We start from the raw sequence: 21,634 nt of genomic DNA, 5'->3' as shown, positions 1-21,634 counted from the left end.
TCGCTCAAACTTGTTTCAGTTCCTTTACCAAAATTGGACTCTTTCTGTAGGCCTCCTTTAAAGGGGCTAAAGGCATGGTCCATGGGCAGGATTTTTGGCCATGGAGTAAATTGCTGGATACCTTTAGCATTTAAGTAGGGATATGCATGTTGTTCCCTCATATTTCCCCCAACTATATCAACTGTATTTAAACACTTAACACTTAAGACATCCTATGGTCCTCACAGATCATTTAAGTTTGGCTTCCCTTTATCTTTCATTAGAGACAAAATGTCTCTCCAAATTACTCTCACAAGCCAAATGAGAATCTGTATATCATCTTCAAAACCAGCTTCAATGATTATTATGTCTATTATGTTATTAAGTAATTATCTGATAATCTCATTGAACACCAGGCTTAAGGTATGCTGTGAAGGTGTGTTTGTTTTTCTGTTGAATTCTTCTGAAATAATTTAAATTCTCCATAGTCATATTTAAGAAAATACCTTTGTAAGGTGGAAGAGGGTCACAATGTATTTACAATATTCCCTTTAACATATTGTAAAGAATCACTGTTAAGGAAGTGGGGTCTATTCACAGAGCAAACAGGTTACAGGGTTACACAGAAAAGAGCGCCTAGCAACTCCTCTCTCATAGGGCGCCGTACTATGTGAACCCCACCCAAACCCCACTATATATACCCTCCTTGCGTGACTACCCTGCAGGTCCAACCCCCCTGCCGGTAGCACACCTATCCCAATACGTTCACCTAGCACTCCTGTTACATACGCCGATATGCATGACGAACTAGTCCCCAACAGGACTAATCACGTACGTAAACACTGCACATAGTACCAGACGAGGGTGTAACCCCCTGACACGGTACAATATATAAACACTCATTATTTATTGATACATTGCTGTATGAAAGCCTCCTCAAGATATTTCCACATTACAGCGTCTCTTCTCCAGGTCACACCAGTAAATCTTATTTCATCTTCCCATCTTTTATGTGGTTTTCTTCTAGGTCATTTTTAATCTCTTGGGACCCATTCTATAGCTTCTTGTGTCCATCTTTGATATTTTTCTTCTTACAATGTGTCCAGCCCATTGCCATTTTAACATTGATACTCTTTCAATGATGTCACATACTTTTTTTTTACCATTTTATTTCTTTCTCCTCTTGTTATTCCAAGCATGCATCATGCCATGCTCCTTAGTGTAATTTTCCAATCTCCATTTTTTTTTTTTTTTCAGGCTTCAGAGCCATAAGTGAGCATTAGTAGTATGCATTCATAAAATACATTTCTCTTCAAGCAAATTAATAAAATATATAAGTTATATATATATATATATATATATATATATATATATATATATATATATATAAAAAGTCCTAAACAGAATCAGTACTGGAAGCTACCACAGAATGGTTTGGTGTAGTGTTAATCTCGATATGAAAGTGAAAAAAATAACATCACTGAAGAAGACAAACAAGTACATCCACACCATCAACCTCAAGAATCATCAAGCGGAGTACAAATTAGTAGACGTACAAATTGAATAAACTATTTAGTGGACTTCATGACCAACAAGAAGACCTAGATGCATCACAAATATGCAAAAAATATCATAAGTAACACCATGGAATCTGCTAGAAGACTTGGAGGCCTCAATACATCACAACAGATAAAATGATATTCAAGTCATCGGAGAAGTATTAGAAAGATATAGTGAATATGAGCTTCCATTGTGTCTGGGCTTATTGGTTATGAGAAAGAATTTCAGTATATACAAACTCATTAGAACGGTTTCTAGAAATCTGTTTGCTGTGGAAAAACTGAATTTTTGGTTTGGCAGAGAATTTTTTTTTTGTTATTGTTGATTTTTTTATTTCTTATCTACGAAATACACTGATAAATGGATTTTGAATGTTTAGCTTACCAGTGAGTGTGATTTCTGCATTGTACGTAACATCGTCCTAAATATACTTTAATAAACTTTTCTGTGCTCAACTCCAAACATCTAAAAGATGAATAAGTGGCTGGAATGCTGCAGCTTTACATCAATAGCAATCTAAATGCTGATGACTATGATGGCTAAGTAAGGGTTGATGATAAATTCCATTTTCACTCCCAGTTCTGTTTTTGCATAAATCATGGTGCTTTTTTTCTGCAAAGAAAAAGTGTAAATACGATTTGCTATTTTGATGAAATATTAAAATGATGAAGCCTGTTTTTTAATGATGGTTGTCAATGGGCTCTAATCTTGATATCAGTGCTTAAGGTTTGAATAAAATAGCTTTTGTTTAACTCAATTTGTTGTGTTTGTGTATGTTCTGGTTATGAATATGTAATTGTATTGTTATTTTTAAAGTATGGAAAAACACATTTTTATTTTTTATTTTTTTATAATGGAAACCCAGGAACCTTGGTGATCAGGGATCTGAAAAAACAATACATTGGGGAAACATACATAAATCTTATTAAATATATCTACAACAATGCCACATCAACAATCCGTCTCTAGCTAGACACTGACAAGATCAAGATCTGCAAAGGAGTACGTCAAGGAGACATAATCTCCCCAAAACTCTTCATGGCAACACATGAAGAAATGTTCAAGACCTTAGATTAGGAAGAAAAAAAAAATATCAAGACAAATGGAACTTAATTGAACAACCTACGATTTGCTGATGACAGTCATCTTTACAAAAACACCTGAAGACCTGCAGGTTCAAATTCAAGAACTCTCAAGATGCAAGTAAGAAAACCGGACTCAAACTTAATGATTCATGAACTTTATTCATGAACCTGAAGTCAAGTTGATGAAAGATAATTGAAGAAGTCAAATGTTATATTTTCGGACAGCAAATCAACGCAGAGGGAGAGCTCATGTAAGAAATCAAAAGATTATTGTGACACTCTTGAAATTAGATCTTCCCATTTCCTTATATATACACACATACATACATATATAGTTTGGTAGTATATACCATGTCAGCTGCATTTTCAAACTTTTCAAAATACTTCATACACTTCATACACTTAATATGTTTATTAAGTGATTTCTCTCCATTAATCATATTCTAAATCTGCTTGGAAGGGAAGGATACTGTTTCCATTTTTTCTGTTCTGTAAAACGTGGAAATATTCTGTAATTATTGCAACCGATAATAAGTCCCTGTTTGTTTTCCTTTCTGCTGTCTCTTTACTCCTCTATGGCTCTACCTGTGATGTGTTGCTTGCATGCAGGCCGGCAACTCTCCTGGTCTTCTCTCTCCATCTGCACCTCAAGCTGCCCCTCCTCTCCAGGTATATCTCCATCAATGATAATAGCAGACTGCCCAATACATCTTTATCCCAGTCCTTAGGCTATATGAATGGGTTGTACCACAAACTGACTACTTGCAAGGAGGTCTTTTAAAACAGTGATGTTGTTGCTCTGTTTACATCAGAGATTTGTGGCCTTGTAAAGGGTTATGGCAGGATAATGGCATTGTTGCCAGAGCACAATTCCAGGATTTTAAAAAGCAGAAAGAAGAAACGAATGAATGCAAGGAAGAAGGAAAGAAAATGTATATTGTCCGTCTGCCTTTGATGTCTGATCTCTGTTTATGCATCAGAAAAGGAAATAACAAAAAACAAGGTTTTTATTAACTGTCTCATAGAAGACTGGCAGAATTTGAATTTCTTTAGAAGGAAAGGACTTAACCTAAGCTAATGATATTTACTATTTTGTCCAGCATTCATTTCCCATTTGTACGAACGTGAGAGAAGGCAATGTTTAATCAATGCTTAAAAAAAAAAGTTTCAACATTAAATAACAAACAGGTCAACAGATCCTCCTTTGTTAAGGGAATATGTGTGGAAAATTAGATGAACTTGACTAGAGCCATGCACTTTTTTACACAAGAGGTTCCTTCTGCGCTCTTGTCATAGTAGATATACCACTGTGAGCAGGAGTGAGTGTGGCGGCGGGGCAATACATCCTACCACCATTGTACACATCGTCATACTTTTAAGGGACGTTGTAATGGACAATCCTGCTTCACTGATCTTTAGACATTGTTTAAGACCAGCTGTACTGCTGCACTCATTTCACATGGCAGCATGTGTGCTGAAATGGAAACTTAAAGCTTTGCCATCTCCTTTTGGCACACTGATAACCATGTTTTTCACCATCACGGAACCTGCACCAACCAAAATCCTTTTGGTCCAGGAATAATAACCCCATTATAGTTATGGCAGGGAAGTGGAGTCCTGATTGACAGGTCCATTTTAGCTTTACGCAATAATGTGTATTTCAACAATTAGGAACTGACCGTACAACTTTCTTACCAGGCACGTGTACTGAAGGCCTCGGAATGGCTCAGTAAATGACAGGGTTCTTCAGCCGACTCATTATAAGATCATTAAGTGCTTTTCATCAGTGCTTTTAAAATGGTTAGACCATTCTAACAAAAAGTGTTGCATTTTTTAAGTTAGCAATATATTTTATCTTATACTTAACATTATATGACATTTCACATCTAACAGCTAACAAAACAAATGAATACCTAACACATTATTTGCAGGGAATAAAATATTTTCATTAGTAGATCATTTCTGTGCTTTCCTATAACTGTACATTGGTAATCCTGTGTCTTAATGGGACATTGTAAAAAGAAATATCAATGTTTTGATGTACAGAAGTATACAATATCTATATTTAAAATAATCTGAATTTGGAACATCTTAAAATTGGAGAATATGCTCTGCTTTTAAACTATTTCACTGAAATGCGATTTAGTATAAAAATAAAAACACATTAAACAACAACAAAGGATGACTTGCAGTGAGTTTCTTAGACTTCAAGATGATGGTATAAAGGATTTATGTCATGTAAAATGTGTGTTGGTTCAAACTGGGTTTATGATGGTAACTTAATGCTGTTTTTATTTATTTATTTATTTTATTTCCCCAATATATTTCAAACAATACAGTGAAGAAAAGACTTGAAGGTGCTCCACTGGACATGTCCCGAACGAATAGCTTTGTTGATGACATGGACTTTGCAGGCGAAGATATCCCCCTGCCTGTGGTGACTGATGCATCACAGTAAGTAACTTTCACAAGCTCTTAGCATCTCCTCCATTGACAGCTTGATGGGTGAATGGTTTTGGTTAAAAGCCTTTTTTGTTTTCTCTAACTGAAGCGATGAACACTGTGTACAGTGCTAGTGAGAAAACTAAAAATGTCAAATTACGTTTGTTCTTCATGCAAAGATGCTGAGGCTTTCATGTCCAATTTTTGTTTGCATTTTATTTCTGCATTGCTCTGTGGACTGAAACTGTGACCTAAATCGGGAATTATCTTGCCAAGCAGCAGCAAGTGCCAGTGTTAAGGCTAGAGGTCATACAATGATTGGGGAATGTAAGTTTGCATAGGAAGTTAGGGTAGTCATTTGACATTTGACCAGATTTGCCAATCTCAGAGGCTGTAGGAAAAGGGCGGAAAACAACAACTGACTTTGCTTCTGGGCCATGTAATGGGTATTATATATTTTGTTGTAACTTCACAACATTGTGTAAAGCCCCAAGGTGGTCTACTTCTCTCAAAGGTTGTTGAATTATCTAAAGCAGGGGTTGTCTGGGCACATGCAACAGAAAGGCAACAAGCAGAACTGCTATACAGAAAGCTTTTGTAAGCTGTCAGAAACATGGAATTGATGACCAAGTAACATTATGAGGTTGTATCCACTTTTATTGGATTGGCCTCAGGAGGTAAATCGTCTTGACAGTGAAATGACAAAACAATGCCTTTACATTGATTGAGCATGTGCTACAAATTAGCAGTTTCAGTAACTGAAGAATATATAGACAAATTCACCTTAACTGAAACTGTTTGGCTGTGGTGAAATATCTGTCATACGTTTAACATTTTCCTGGATTTAACATAAGTTCATTTTTCTACAATAACAAAAAAATGTTCAAATAAAAATACCTATTAGGAAACAGAGCTAATTGCCCCTGTAAATCAATAAGTATGGGTGACAGTATCCCCATAGTTTGTCCAAAAGAAAAATGAGGACCTGTATCTTTAGGACTGTTCCCTCCTGTTATGAAATGTAATTAACAAAGAGACACATCAGGCTCATTAATTGTACTAATAGTATTTCTGTTAGTATTGCTTAAGACATTTGTATTTCCTAACTATTGATGTGTTAGGTGAAGAAGGCTCAGAATTAATATATGTAAGATCAAACTAGACATGTCTTAAGAAATACATAGATTTTGGTAAAGACCGATAATTTAGTACAGGTCGATTTCATATAATTTCATATATTTCCACTTTATTATGTTTTTAATTTTCCCCTTTGCAGTAGTCTTATAGTATATCAAGACAAAATAAGCTGTGATTTCCATATTTCATAAGTATTAGCACTTCCAGTTGGTTGAGGCAAATATTCTACCAAATGTGTGGCTTAAAAGGTTTGCATAGAAATGCATTTGTTTTAAAAACAGTCATACATCATTTTTAGTGATGAGAAACCATTCTGGTGCAAGCAGCACTTAATATATCCCAGCTTTCAAAGTGCACAGGGCAGAAATACTTTGTGTATACCTCGGTTTGAATACAGCTGTTACTTTGCGTCATTCGGGCTGTCATTTCCTGCTCTTCTTTGACCCAGAGGAATTGGTTTCGCTCCACAAGAAATCCATAAGAGTTCGGAGTCTCAGAACAAAGGATTCTCACATTGTGGTAAATCACTTTTCAGACTGTGACAGCAAAATATTATTTGATTCCAAGAATAAGAAAAAGACAACACATTTTGGCATAATTATTTAGAAAATATCTTGATCTAATGTGTTAATTGTGTGCTTCACTGTGAAAACCGTGTGGATTCGTTCTCGTTCTCATATGAGTTCTAATCCTATTCTGTTTATTTTTACATATATTTTTACACGTGTTGCATAATCCAATGCTAACAAACCTTGGAATCGTCATTTCTCTGATAATTGTGTCGGGAGTCTTTCTCTTTTCTTGGCTAGAGAAGGATGTTAGTCAGTTTCCAATTATTTATCCACAGGTGTATCCTTCTCATGTGTCTAACTGCAGGATAAATGAAACCATGATATCTTCATATCAAAGTGAAATGGGCAGCATTGTGTAGTGTGTAGCAGGTTGTGTAATTTTAATTGGCAACTACATTTTGTCTGGTGGTTATATACCAGCACAACATGCTCGTAAAAACAGTACAGCATGCTCTCAAAATGTCTTCTACAGTTCGATTTTTGTCTGGGTTTGAGACAATCAATAATAAAAAAAAGGTAAACATGAAATGGGCATAATGAGTCATACTTACATAGTGTCATTAAACACTTATTTTTTATTTTTAAATGATACAGTATAGGGTGGTTGAGAATACATGGGCTATCTTCCCTTTCTGTTTATCATTGACTACAGCACCTTTGCCCAGTCATCAGTGGTATAGGTTTATGCCTTTTGTATCCACGCTGGGTTATTTGCTCAGAACTGGTATCATGCTTTACATCAATTTTGTCTCCTGTTTTACTTGACAAGTCAGTTCCAGCTGTCTGCTGCAATTCAGTAGACAGCGATGTTGCATTGTCTTATGGGGAGACCTTTTTAAAGATTCATGTGAACCTTTTTATTTATTTTTTTACCCCTGTTGCTTGTGATTTGGCCATTTAAATCCAATATAGGGGGGTTGAGAGAAACTAAGAGAACCTGCAAGGGGCCTTCACACCAAATACAAATTGCTTTTACAGCTGCCACAGTCACGCCTCAACGACCAGGCTAAGAAAGGCTGGTGAAGAGATGAGTGAGTGAGTGACTGAGTCATTTCGCTGTGACGTTTTCAGTCTCTTCTAACCTTTGACACCGTGTGAGTTGCACCTAACTCTGTGAGTGTACTACTCAGGAAACAGAGACCGTCTAGACTTCAAAGCCCTGCAATTCCAGCTTTTATTATTTGATTCCGTATGCAGGTGACCGCAGCTTTGGTCTTTTGTTTTTGTTTTTGTGGCGTGGAGCCCAGTCTGGCCAGTGGTTAGTTCTCCTGAGAAATACAGCTGCACACTGCAAACCATAGTTCAGTTCACAGGTGCCAGGACTTATTTATGGAACAGAGCACAGTGTTTCTCAAGTTCAATAGTTACATTAGGGGGCAAGGAAAACAGTGCCACATGGTGAGTTCTCATGCAAATAAAACAGGGAAAAAGGGAATTGAGTTATACTATTTTTTTTGTTTTAGTGTTGCTTCAGTTCTTTGGTCGTCAACTTTTGAGGAAGATGCTCCAAAATGCTAGAATGATAATGATCTGAAGAGATGATGAGAGAATGGCTGCATTTTTCCCCATCCTGTATTTTCCCGCTTCCCTAGCGTCATCACGTGTGACACTGGTCCCTTGTCTGTCCCCTCATCTAATCCAATCCCATGTTTATGGTTTTTCTGCATTCCACAAAGATTCAAACGCCATGCCATGTTCCTAACTGAGGCTTTTGTAAAGGAGGTCAAATGCTTCTCTCTTACAGTCTGTTGACACGTCCGTTCATGGCAAAGGTCCAGGATTCGCTCTCCACACAGCAGTTGAATTCAACAAGGTATTTATGGGTTTATGCTTTTTGTTTGCTTGGCGCACTGCCTCCCCCACCCCCCCCACTCTTCTTAGTGTAATATGACCCATATATAATTTAATACTTATTACATTACATGTCATGTTTACAGTATGTGCACATTACTTACAATATAATATGGCTGCAGTAAAATCAGTGTCTGTTTCTACTTTAATTAAACCTCAGAAATGCTGCTGCAATATCAGCCTGTATATTATGGTTATAAAACTGTGTGGAACTCCTTTGACCGAGTGTGCATGAGCAAAGAAATAGTATACACTGAACGTTGTAAAGCTAACAAAATTGCACAGTTTTACGATTAACACATATAGACCTTGAAGGTGAAGCCCCCGGCCATTCGCACATATCTTTATTATTTTTTATTGGGTAATGGACGTGGTCTAAGCAGAAAGCTTATAGGACGTATTAACTGAACTATTTATTAAGAAGATTTTGTATTTTCTTTAGAGTAGACGTCACCAGATTTGACAGATGTGGGGTTGGCATAGATATGTTATGGGAGGCTAATACTGCCTCCGAATTTTGATTATAATTCAATGTTCCTCTGAAAGCTTTATTTGCTTCCGTTACAGTTACTGGATGGATTACTATGTCGTTTTCTATTCAACCAACCCAACCCAATTTATTGCCATGTGGTCATGAAGTGCTAATAAAGAACAGTTCAGAAATATTATGTGAAGAAACACACATACACACCCAGGACTTAATCAATAATATGAGAATTTGCGGTTGTATTAAGAGCATTATATCTTGCTCTGAACATGAATAGAAGACTATTATATTTGTTGTTTATGAGGCCGATGCTGAGAGCATAAACACAAGGCCCTATGGGAAGTGAGACAGCCAATACTGGTAATTTGAAAATCATTTTATTCTGATTTACTGGAGCACTGGGAAGCCTTGCACAATGAGTTTGTTTCGATGTCTGTTCAAGACAGCAGATGGCAGTATTCTGTAAACCTAATCTGATCCAAACACAAGGTATATTCCTAGGCAATAGATGATTGAGATTTACGAGATACATGTCCAGTATCTGATGGGCTTTTTGGGAGACATTTTTAGGCAGAAACTGTCCTTCGCAGCAAAACAAAACCAAATAACAAACCTCAAAATAGAACATTTCATAAGAATGAGCAAGGCGATAGTAGAGCTGAGCAGTAGAAAGTAGGTCAGTCTGATGGTGGTCTATCTTATTTTTTGGTGTCAATACATAATTTGAAACACATGTGTAGTTGTGGAGTGTTTATGCCTGTTATGTTGTCGATGACAGTCGACTTACCAGCCTTGACTTTTCCCTTTCCCTTTGAGATGAATCGGAATTGGATCAAAATGGATTTTCTGCATTTTATTGTGGTTACACACGCAAATGTATTCTGTTTACATCACTGTAACAAGCTAAAATCAATTTGGTTGATAGGAGACAAGGATATATATATATTTTTTTTTCAGAACACATTTCATTACTGGAATTAGTCAGAAGCATATGCAGGGACTAGGTCAGTGTGGGTTTATTTCGAATACTTAACTTAAGTCCCCTTAAATCCTAAAACTCCAAATATCAGTGTTGAAAGCAAGGGTCATTTATGCCGCATGATTAAAAAAATCATAATCTCTTAGTCTTTAGTCTCTGCCTATCAGAGTTTGGCATTAATTATGACCAGTGCAACAACAGCTTATTGGATGTATAATGTGTGTCCCTCTTGTGGCATTGAAAAGATTTTTGACATTCAACCCATACATTCATCTCTTGTACGGTACCATGCCCCATTTTATATAGTTTACTCTCCTAGCCAAGTTCTCTCCTGGCTGCTTACGTCTATAATTACTGTAAACACACACTGAAGGAGAGGCAACGTTAATTGCACTTTCCCTGATCTTTTTCTGGCATGCAGAACCCCAGTACAACTCGAGCGAATCCTTGCATCCGCTGAGCAAGTCTACTGCCCGAGGCTGTGTATTGCAAATACGAACTGATAATTAGTGTCCTTTAATGTTATTTGTTCATTTGTTTTCATCCATAAAGTTTTAAAGAAAAGGCAACTATACTGAAGAGGTCTGAGAAGCCATTCCTCAATAACTTTTTTTTTTAAACCACTCTATGCAATTCACTACCGCCCGGTCTCTCATCCAATCTAAATTTGTTATGTGATGCCATAGCCCAAAGTTATTCTTACTCTTTGGAAAGTCAAAATCATGCATTATTCTTTGAATACATCAGAAATAGCCTTGGTTATGTGGCTGAATTCCAATAGAAGTCGAGTGAAAAACATTTTTTTTAGGTATGTCAGCTCCGTTTGCTTTCCAATGCTCTGTCAAATGATTTTCAGATGTTCCTGTTTCTTTCCACTGCACTTGCTCCTGTAACAGCTGAGTTTGCTAACTGTGGAAGAGCACACAATCCAAACCCCTTTTTAACATGTGTTGCCTACCAGTAGCTGCTTCCCTCCTTTCTATTTATCACAGAATAACAGCATTTGTACCAGAATGCTGAGCAATGCAGCGGTTTCTCTCTTTGCTTTAAAATCCCCCCACGGTATGTGTTGCACTGCTGCGAGATGGTCACCAGAATGCTGACTGCGATTAAAATAAGATTAAAATTGAGTTTAGTCTTTTTTATTTTTTGTTTTCTGGTCTCAGGCATCAGAAGAAATGGAACAGATCATAACAGCAAAAGGCTATTTCTAGGCAGGGAAAAATGGAATACTATAGAACTGGTGAAGCAATTTCTGCACATGATATTGAGTGGGTTTCTTGTATAGTTCACTCGAGTTTCAACTTGAGGTATACTCTTATCTTGCATGGATAGACAAGATACTATTGTTATCGGAATAGTTTCACATCAGCCATGACAAATAACCCTAAGGACTGTGAATTTGGAGTGAATAAAGCTTTATTTCCAAGCATAAACAAATAGGAAAAGTAAGGAGACGTCAGCTTCTGGATGAAAAATATTTACGAAACACAATCATTTCAAATTTGTCCTTCAAAGGAAAATCATTTGAGAGCATTTCTTTAAGAAATTGTTTTGTTTTAAAGCATTATTTTTTGGCAGCATTTAAATTTTTATAAAAATATACCTACTTATTTTTTTACTTATTTTTTTATGACTTACAGAGGAAATTTGAGAGACAAGTTTTCTTTCTCTATCAAAATATTTGTGAGAAACGGGGCCATTTAGCTTATAATTACAATGCAATGTTGTATACTGTATGTTTTTCTAATCTGAGATTCTTGCTAACCCAATCTATTCTCATTACACTGATATTAAAACATGCTCACAGTCCTAAAGCCTGGCCAGTTTATTAGTTTTGGCATTGCCTTAAAACTAGTGTGAGGTATGTGCTGCTAACTCTTTTTTTTTAAGGTATTGAATGTTTAGTCCTTAAAAGGCAGCAAATGGCTTATTCACATTTTACTAATCACTCTCGAAAGACTTTTGGTTAGATTTCCTTTTTTTTATGATGTTTACCTTAGATTATTTCGACAGCAGGTATTTCAATTTGTTTTCCTCCACTCTATTAATTTTTATTTTTGTATTGTACATTTTTTTGTTTTAATCCTCAGTTGTAAGTGTGTATCACTACAACTGTCTTAATAGCCAGTTCCAGGCCTACATTTGAATCAGCAAATCAGCAATAAGGCCTAACCAACTTGTACTCCGAGCAGGTGCCTTGACAAGTTGAGTGACTCAAAAGCTTCATTCAGATTTTAATTTAATTTAATTAAATTTTTTTATTAATGGACCAAGTTTAGTGGGAGATAAATATATATAGTTCCTGGGTTTGGTCTATGTACAGTTCAGGCACAATCAGAGGTAAGTCATGAGTTTACTACTCAGTTCTTTTTTGTTTAACCATTTTCCAAAGGCAATAGAGAACTGTGCCGCATTGTGACTGGAGGCAAGGTGACTTTCTGCTACTTCATTGTAGATTTATGTTGGCTTCTTGCTGCTTTTAGAGGTTCTATTCAGTTCTTCAAATACTCATAAATGTCTGAAGAGGACACCTGCAGCTTTGCTTTAATGGCTTCCTAATTGGTTCCCCAGCTTCCAAGCTGTGCTCAGATTAACTAACTAACTAACAAAATATGGAGACTATAACTGGAGGACTAAAGGCAGTCTCACCTGCTTTAGTTACTACCGTTTGAGTATGTTCAAATTATATTTATGTTATCCTTTGCTTCGGTGACTTTTCCATAATTAAATTGCTGCACTTTTGGTCTGAATTCTGTTTTTCTTCAAATGCACTGTTATATGGATATCCTCTAGCAGTTTCCTGCTGCAGAAATCCAGTAGTTGAAGCTTTTGCTGAGAAGGGGATTCCTGTCAGTGCATCACTGACACTCTCCTTCTCCTTCTCTCTTGCTCTTTTCATTTTTAGGGGTGGTGGTGAATAATGACTGTATTAGCTCTGATCTTTAATGACTACTATCCCTTTGCAGAATTAACTGTTTATATACAGAGGTGACCCTGTGTGTCTGGTCTGTTTTACTTTTTTTTGAGCTGCTTTTGAAATTATAGCTTAATGTTTAAAGTTGTATCCAGCATTCTACTACTACTGGGAAGATTTAAAAATTAAAAATAATTCCCATAGCCTGTTATCCTGGATCTGTTGTATTTTTATTTAGATCTCAATTACATTAAATATATACTGATCAAAAAAATTAATTGTTTTGAGCGGTATATTTGAATCATGGGTTTATTCCTTACTGTAGTGTAAGTTCGAACCCAGCACTGTATGGAATGCCATACTAACGTAGGGTTCGATTAAATCAAAACTTTGACCCACCCGCTAATCGAAAACTACAGAGCTACAGTGAGGGAAAAAATAATTTGATCCCCTGCTGATTTTGTACGTTTGCCCACTGACAAAGGAATGATCAGTGTATAATTTTAATGGTAGGTGTATTTTAACAGTGAGAGACAGAATAACAACAACAAAATCCAGAAAAACACATTTCAAAAAAGTTATAAAAAAAAGTTATAAAGATTTGCATGTTAATGAGGGAAATAAGTACTTGACCCCTTCGACTTAGTACTTGGTGGCAAAACCCTTGTTGGCAATCACAGAGGTCAGACGTTTCTTGTAGTTGGCCACCAGGTTTGCACACATCTCAGGAGGGATTTTGTCCCACTCCTCTTTGCAGATCCTCTCCAAGTCATTAAGGTTTCGAGGCTGACGTTTGGCAACTCGAACCTTCAGCTCCCTCCACACATTTTCTATGGGATTAAGGTCTGGAGACTGGCTAGGCCACTCCAGGACCTTAATGTGCTTCTTCTTGAGCCACTCCTTTGTTGCCTTGGCTGTGTGTTTTGGGTCATTGTCATGCTGGAATACCCATCCACGACCCATTTTCAATGCCCTGGCTGAGGGAAGGAGGTTCTCACTCAAGATTTGAAGGTACATGGCCCCGTCCATCGTCCCTTTGATGCGGTGCAGTTGTCCTGTCCCCTTAGCAGAAAAACACCCCCAAAGCATAATGTTTCCACCTCCATGTTTGACGGTGGGGATGGTGTTCTTGGGGTCATTCCTCCTCCTCCAAACACGGCGAGTTGAGTTGATGCCAAAGAGCTCGATTTTGGTCTCATCTGACCACAACACTTTCACCCAGTTCTCCTCTGAATCATTCAGATGTTCATTGGCAAACTTCAGACGGGCCTGTACATGTGCTTTCTTGAGCAGGGGGACCTTGCGGGCGCTGCAGGATTTCAGTCCTTCACGGCATAGTGTGTTACCAATTGTTTTCTTGGTGACTATGGTCCCAGCTGCCTTGAGATCATTAACAAGATCCTCCCGTGTAGTTCTGGGCTGATTCCTCACCGTTCTCATGATCATTGAAACTCCACGAGGTGAGATCTTGCATGGAGCCCCAGACCGAGGGAGACTGACAGTTATTTTGTGTTTCTTCCATTTGCGAATAATCGCACCAACTGTTGTCACCTTCTCACCAAGCTGCTTGGCGATGGTCTTGTAGCCCATTCCAGCCTTGTGTAGGTCTACAATCTTGTCCCTGACATCCTTGGCCAGCTCTTTGGTCTTGGCCATGGTGGAGAGTTTGGAATCTGATTGATTGATTGCTTCTGTGGACAGGTGTCTTTTATACAGGTAACGAGCTGAGATTAGGAGCACTCCCTTTAAGAGAGTGCCCCTAATCTCAGCACGTTACCTGTATAAAAGACACCTGGGAGCCAGAAATCTTTGCTGATTGATAGGGGATCAAATACTTATTTCCCTCATTAACATGCAAATCAATTTATAACTTTTTTGAAATGCGTTTTTCTGGATTTATTTAAATCAGCAGGGGATCAAATACTTTTTTCCCTCACTGTATACTCAGTTGTGGCTGCATTTTCAGTAAGATGCCACTTTCTTCTAATCATCAATGTAACCATTATGATGTACAGGTTTGTAGTTTGCTATTAGCGAGTGGGTTAAAGTTTTGATTTAATCCGGCCTCTACTGAAGTTAATTGGACTGTCAAATGTGCGTTGGTCTAAAAATTTTTTTGTGTATTTTAAGTATTTTTTCTTAAGTGTTGTACTATTCAGTACTCATTTTTTTTTAATGCATATGCAATCCATATTGTAGCAATGGGATATTCTGAGTGAGGGAATATTTCTTATTTGTCTCTGGCAGTGAGGGAGCAGGTAGAAAGAAAGGGAAACAAGTCTAAAGAGAGAGAGGTGACACAGGGTTTTGTTTCAGACAGATGCATGGTGGTGACCAAAAAAAAAAAAAAAAAAAAATTATAATAGTGATTGCCATAATTGTTCCAGTAGACCAAAACTGCACTCCAAAGCACATGCGTCAGATTGATTTAATGATGATATTAATTACTTAAACTGATTATGGAACCTCCCCTGTTGTGGGACAAATAAGCGCAATCACTTGAAAACTCCTTAATGCAAATTGAAAGAGACCATTCACAACTGCTTCATCATGATAGCAAACTCTTTGGAGATTTGGAGATTGTATATCTGACCCTAGTGTCAACAGCCTTGTAGCTGCATCTTGTCATGAATATCTTGGCCCTGGAGTGATGAAAACAGCAGACATGCATTCTCTGAAATGCGCAGTCTCCACCCGTCTGCTGCTTTTCACACTGGGAAAGTCATGTCTTGGATTGGATTAATGCAGCTCTCACTGATAATCTTAGAGGTTTACAGGCACGGCATAATGCCACAGGAATTGCTGTTTAATGGCAAGCTAAAGGAAATCCTGGCCGAGCTTTGTATCGCCCAATGGGAAATACCAGTAAACTAACCATGTGAATCAGCAATGTCTGCACAGTAGAGTCCAACCTGTGCTGTGTTGTGAGGCTTTTACCGGTTGATGCCTGAGGGAGCTCAGAAGTATGTATATTAAGAAGGAATCATGCTTTATTAACTGAAAATGCACCAAAGTCTCTCCAGTTTAACTTTATTCTGTATCTTAAATAGTATACTCTAGCATGACAGGTTGTTTTGTAGTTAACTCCTAATATTGGCCAACCATCACAATCTCTTCTTGTTTTTCTAAACAATTTTAATTAGTTCCTTTCAGAAGTCCTGGACAGCAAGCCGGAATTTATATGTTTTAAGCAGTTACATTTTTTTTTACAGAGGATCCACACAAACAATTAGTGTTTTAGTCTGACCAATATTTAGAAGGGATTCGTTTTTTTACATTCCCCTGAGATGTATAAGGCAGACAGCAAGCAATCCTTCTAGGTGCAGTGAATTCCAAACTAGCCAAAAATGAAGGCTAGCAACAGTTTTTATGAGGTATATGCCAGACCATTAAATATCTTTCCATAAACCATTTAATTAAAGAGTACATTTTCACAGGAGTTGTCATTGGATTCCCTTGGATTAATGAAAACCTCCTGTTGTTCATAAAATTGAGCTTTTACCCAGTGTTAGTATAACTCTTTATTGGAGGGGGGGATCTTCACTTGAGGAATGTCATTTAATCATAAATTGTTGCAGGGTTTCTGAAGGGAAAAGCCAGTATATAAAAACAGTACCCTCATATGAAAATGTTTTTTGGAAAGTAACAGGACAAAACATAGGAGGACATACTGCCTATATTCATACTTTTAAACAATCCTCCTCACTTAAAGTCACATAGATGGAAAGGAGAGCTTTATATCAACTACTCCTTTAATTTGATCTCTCAGTTGTTCTGTTTGCTATAGATTTCTCAGTCACAGATTTTGCTGAAATGAATGGCCTTGCTGACATATTCTAGTGAATGTTAAGTGATGTATTGGTAGTCACCTGAAAAAGAAGCAGCAAACCATATATAGCAGGGCAGTAGACTTACAGTCCATGCTGAACTTCTCAAAGTCAATATTTTGTTCATTATTAACAGTTTGCTTTTTTGAGGTTGACCATGTAGTAAGCAGTTTGTGATCCCACTCACTCAGTAGTCAAATCATGTTACAGCCCAATAAAATGTGTGAAAACTCCCCATGGGACTCTTCAGTTATCAATCCTAAATGTATAATGTTGTTATACGTTTTTTTCCCTATAACTTAATACCAGATATGTATAACCTAACCTATATGGGGCTAATACAAAATTATTATATAATACATTGTTTAATTCTAAACAATATAACTGCTAGATTGGTTTTCAAAAAGTATTTTTTTCATCCACATGGAAGTGACATTTTTATTAGAAATCTTTTGTTCAGACAATAAATAGCTATGGAGAAAGGAAACCTTTGAGGCATTTTCTTTTTTTTGCTTTTTTTTTTAAAGCCATCTGGTTTCTAAAACCGTCATGGCAATTAAAAGACAAGAAAAGACATGGTAGGATGAGATCTGGGTGATAAAAGTGCCTTTGGAACATATAAAAGGGCCACAAATTTGTGCATATAAACAGAAGAGCTTAATTCTGTAAACAAAGTGAGCAAAGACAAGTCAGTTTTACTGCAGACCTTTCATTCCCTGTTTTTTATTAATCCTGCTTCTGTATTTTCTGGGCTCCTAAACCACAAGAGGTCATATATTTCCTATGTAGAGAGATACTAAACTAACAGATTGGCACAGGCAATTTTGGCAGCAGATACTGTTCTTTCACTGGTACAGATCGTTCCATACCGCGACAAATCTTACAAAAATTTTAAACGGAAAAGAAAAATAAACACAGGAAATTGCTGTTTTTGCAATATGTCTTGCCGAAAGCTGAAAGATGTCATTTTTTTTTTTTTTTTTTGGGGAAAATATTAGTGAAATTAGTCATGTGTTGACTTTGGTTTAGCCTGACCCCCGTTAACAATTACAAAGTGGCTAGTGTTAGGCAAGCCTGGGTGCTACAAGAATGGAATTTCAAAAGCATTTTGTACAGTTTACACTGCACTATTCACTGTGGTGTCATTATGTCAATAAAATAATACTGTTAAGTATTGTCATTTGTTTTACAATCCATTTCTAATACAATGCACAGGTAGTTGAGAATAAAGAGGAAATTATAAAGATACAAAGAAAGGGCTAACATTACAATGATCATTGTGATAAATACAAACATCATGACTGGTTTAGATGTTTCCCTTAATATAGGACCATATATAGAGATCTGTACAGACAACATATATGCTTTGGAAAATTATTTTTATTCCTGGTGATACTAGAGTTGTGAACAAACTTAGTTGTGAGAAAACATGGTATTTCTTTTCTACTTTATTTTCTTGTAATGTAATACTAAATTAAAGGGGACATTAGTATGTATGGCTATAGAGCAGGAATAGAAAAGTGTGTTTGAGATTACCTCCAGGGGACAATAGGTCATGCTAAATGGCAATATAATGACATCTAATCTTGAGATAATTGATGGTAAAAGCAGTTTAGTGTAAAAACACTTGCTGAGAATACTAAATAAACAATTCTAAAAAAGGATCTGACAGGATTTCAGAGAAAAGATGAGGTAAATGATAAATGAAGCATGATAATAAGGTATTATTTCCCCTTCTGTTAAAATAATTGAAACATAAAATGATGTAGGGTTATAATTTTTTTGTATTTTATTGCATTAGACACATTATTAAACAGTATTACTGAATACAGCATTACAACCTTATAGAAAACTGTGTGTGTATTACAGGAGTCTTTGCATGCTTTTTAAAGCATTCCTAATGGATGACACACTTTTTGGAAATCTATTTGGGAGGCTGAGCTGGAACAGTACATGGGGAGGTGCGAAATTAAGTGCTTTTGCTCATTCAGAAATATGTCTGGTGGTGCTATTCAAAACACCTGTACAAATAAACACTCTGTCGTTAGTTTTGGTTTGGTTTGGTCGTGGAAATAAAAGATAAAATAAAGAAATAAAGAACGAAAAAAAAGATGCCAGGAACACCTGAGTCTTTTTTTTATCTGCATAACTTTTACTATGCACTCGTCTCGTGGATTATACGTGGATGAAGATTGATTTCAAACAGTTGCCTTGGTCCTTGATGTGGCCGGTCGAATGTATTCAGGTGTAACCGCGCCAGGAATGCCTCTGATGTCTTCATTCCTCTGCTAGGTGCCTGGAATTTGCTTCAAGTGTGTATGTCTGAGAGACCCACACAGCTGAGAGGAGTGAATGATCCATTTTACCATTTGCTGGGAGTGGAAACAGGAAATACGGCGTCCAATTGTTTTTTTTTTTCAGCGTGAGCAATAACAGAATCTCAAATGCCCACATGTATGGTGATATTAAACGAGAAAAGTACACATCCTGTTATACTGGTTTCTGTGTAGAGTAGACCAAATCCTTAAAGTAAATAATTAGATTTAATCTCCAGCTTTCTTTGGTACCTTTTAATGGGGTGTATTTTTGAAAATGTACCCAGGTATGCAGGCTGCAGAAAGTTACACCTGACAGAAATAACAAACCTCGATTGGGTACGGTTGTAATTTGAGGTCAAATTACAACACTGTTTTGATTTGGGGTGTGTGTGTGTGGTGTGTGCAGTGAGTCTAAAATGTTTTTTATTTTCCTAACTATGAAAAATGTGTTGTCTGGAGAGATTTCTTTGGTAAATCATGAATAACAATATTCTGCCAAGAACTCTGAGATATATTTATGAGGATTAAAATCTCTGGAGTTTAACAGCAATTGCATTTAAGTGTTAGTATCATTGCGTACTGCCAATTCAGATACGTGTTTTGTAAAGTTATATTTGTTTCTCTTTAGGAAATGAAGAAAGTTTGAATTAAAACCATAAATGGTGTTTTGACATCGCTTTGGAATTTCATCCATGAAAGCTATTCTTAATTTGTTGTATTTATGATTTGTGTGAGTAGGTGTGCTATTTGAATTAGGTGCCCACTTATTTTATGAGGTTATTTGGTCATATCTGTTTATTACAGAATGTTCTCAGATACTGCTTATAGAAACTTTATTTGTGTATAAATGTCAAGACATTCCAGTGTGGTCATTTCTAGATAAGTGCACACACTTGAGTCGCTATTCATTTATAGATGTATTGGTTTGTAGCTCATATGTTGTGCCTACCGAAAAAAAAAAAATTGTGATAAGATGTCATCTTTAAACAGAAATCATGAAATCCCAGATTTTTTTGGCAGTATGATCTTAAGCACATCATATTTGAATGGATTTCCAACATAATCTCCAACTCAAGGTACACTTTACATACAGCTTGTAGTTAAGGGAGACCATATTTTGGTGACCGTGGGTTCTCGTGGTAGTAATGAACAGTAGCCATCTTTATAGTACAGTAATTAAGAGAACAAATATCTAAAATAGTATAACCACCCATTAATTATATCTGTGTATTAGAAAAGTAATCATCTACACTTACTGATATTTAATCAGACCTCTATGTTGTCCCATGAGTAATGGTCACACATGCTGCTGTTTTATGGCCATTCAAGCCAGATGTTTAAAAGAAAATAAGATGATTTGGGGTAACAGGTAAGCGTTCCATCCCATGGGCATCATTTCAGACTTAACAGTTATATTTATTAGCACATTCCTTTTAATTAAATGCTTCCCATATGCCATACTCACAACGTAAAAAAAAAAGGATTCTAAAAGTTATTAAACCCATGTAAAATTGTTTTTTTAAAACAACACACACATCATTAATTAATAAGAAACCCAACCAATAAGAAATCAAATCACAAGAAAATATTCCACTTCTAATTTGTTGATATCCAAATATGTAAAACCTAGTTTTAAATCACTATGACAAACTAGCATTCAAATTCATGAACTTCATGAACCCTTTTCATGATTTTTAAAAAGCTTGTAAATTATTTTACACCTCAAATCAATAATATGTTTGAATTATGTAAAATTAGTTACAAGTTACAATGTGATGATATAACCCATATGACCTTTCTGTCACTTCCAGTTCCAAGTAATATTTACCACATCACAAACAGTCTTTGTTTTGGTCACAAACCGTCATACAAAACTGGTTTAAAGATAATCAGTATTGTATTTTTGGAGCACTGTAAAGCCACTAAATCAATTTCCAACTTCCCCTTCTCTGGCGTCCAATTAATGAAAGAGTTCAGAGAAAGAAAGAACATGGAAGATAGAGAAAAAAGATAGAAAGAATGAATTACAGAGTTTTGTTAAACATTGTTATAGCCTGTCTACTGCAAGAGAAGATGCGAAGAATATTTATGTCTCTCTTCCACTTGATGGGTCTGGCAGGAGAGATGCGGTGCCCGAGTTGCGTGACAGGCGTCTGTCTGACAAGCTGCCACAGAGGCCCAGGAAGTGTTGAGGCTATCATTAAATTTCCTGTTAACTCTCCGAACTTGTGATCTCCCAGCGAGAGTCCTGTGATCGCAGTGGCACGCATGGTAAAACCTCGACTTAATTGCTCAGATGCGCATAACATTTTATTCAACATGACTTTCAAACACAGAGACAGTGCCAAGTGCATCCTGCTCAACCCCGGAGCGCGGCTGAAGATGCGTGTCCTCAGGAAGATGTTTTTCATGGGCTTTTTAATAATAATAGCTTGGCCTAGTTTCGCTCAGATGCTTACCTGCTCATTCATCTATTCCTG

The 21,634-nt window shown here is 36.7% G+C and overlaps 1 protein-coding gene across 1 annotated transcript in view; it reads left to right on the top strand.

Moving 5' to 3' along the window:
* kcnq1.2 (potassium voltage-gated channel, KQT-like subfamily, member 1.2) overlaps positions 1-21,634 on the top strand; it is a 234,762-nt gene that overhangs the window by 57,658 nt on the left and 155,470 nt on the right. Inside the window, exons 12-14 of the mRNA XM_066724383.1 lie at positions 3,234-3,293; positions 4,964-5,078; positions 8,520-8,588. Of these exons, the coding sequence (XP_066580480.1) occupies positions 3,234-3,293; positions 4,964-5,078; positions 8,520-8,588 (244 nt within the window). The remainder of the gene's footprint in view (positions 1-3,233; positions 3,294-4,963; positions 5,079-8,519; positions 8,589-21,634) is intronic.

The sequence above is a fragment of the Amia ocellicauda genome, chromosome 15 (assembly GCF_036373705.1).
Source record: "Amia ocellicauda isolate fAmiCal2 chromosome 15, fAmiCal2.hap1, whole genome shotgun sequence".
NCBI lineage: Eukaryota > Metazoa > Chordata > Actinopteri > Amiiformes > Amiidae > Amia > Amia ocellicauda.
This window is presented reverse-complemented; position numbering and strand designations above follow the sequence as displayed.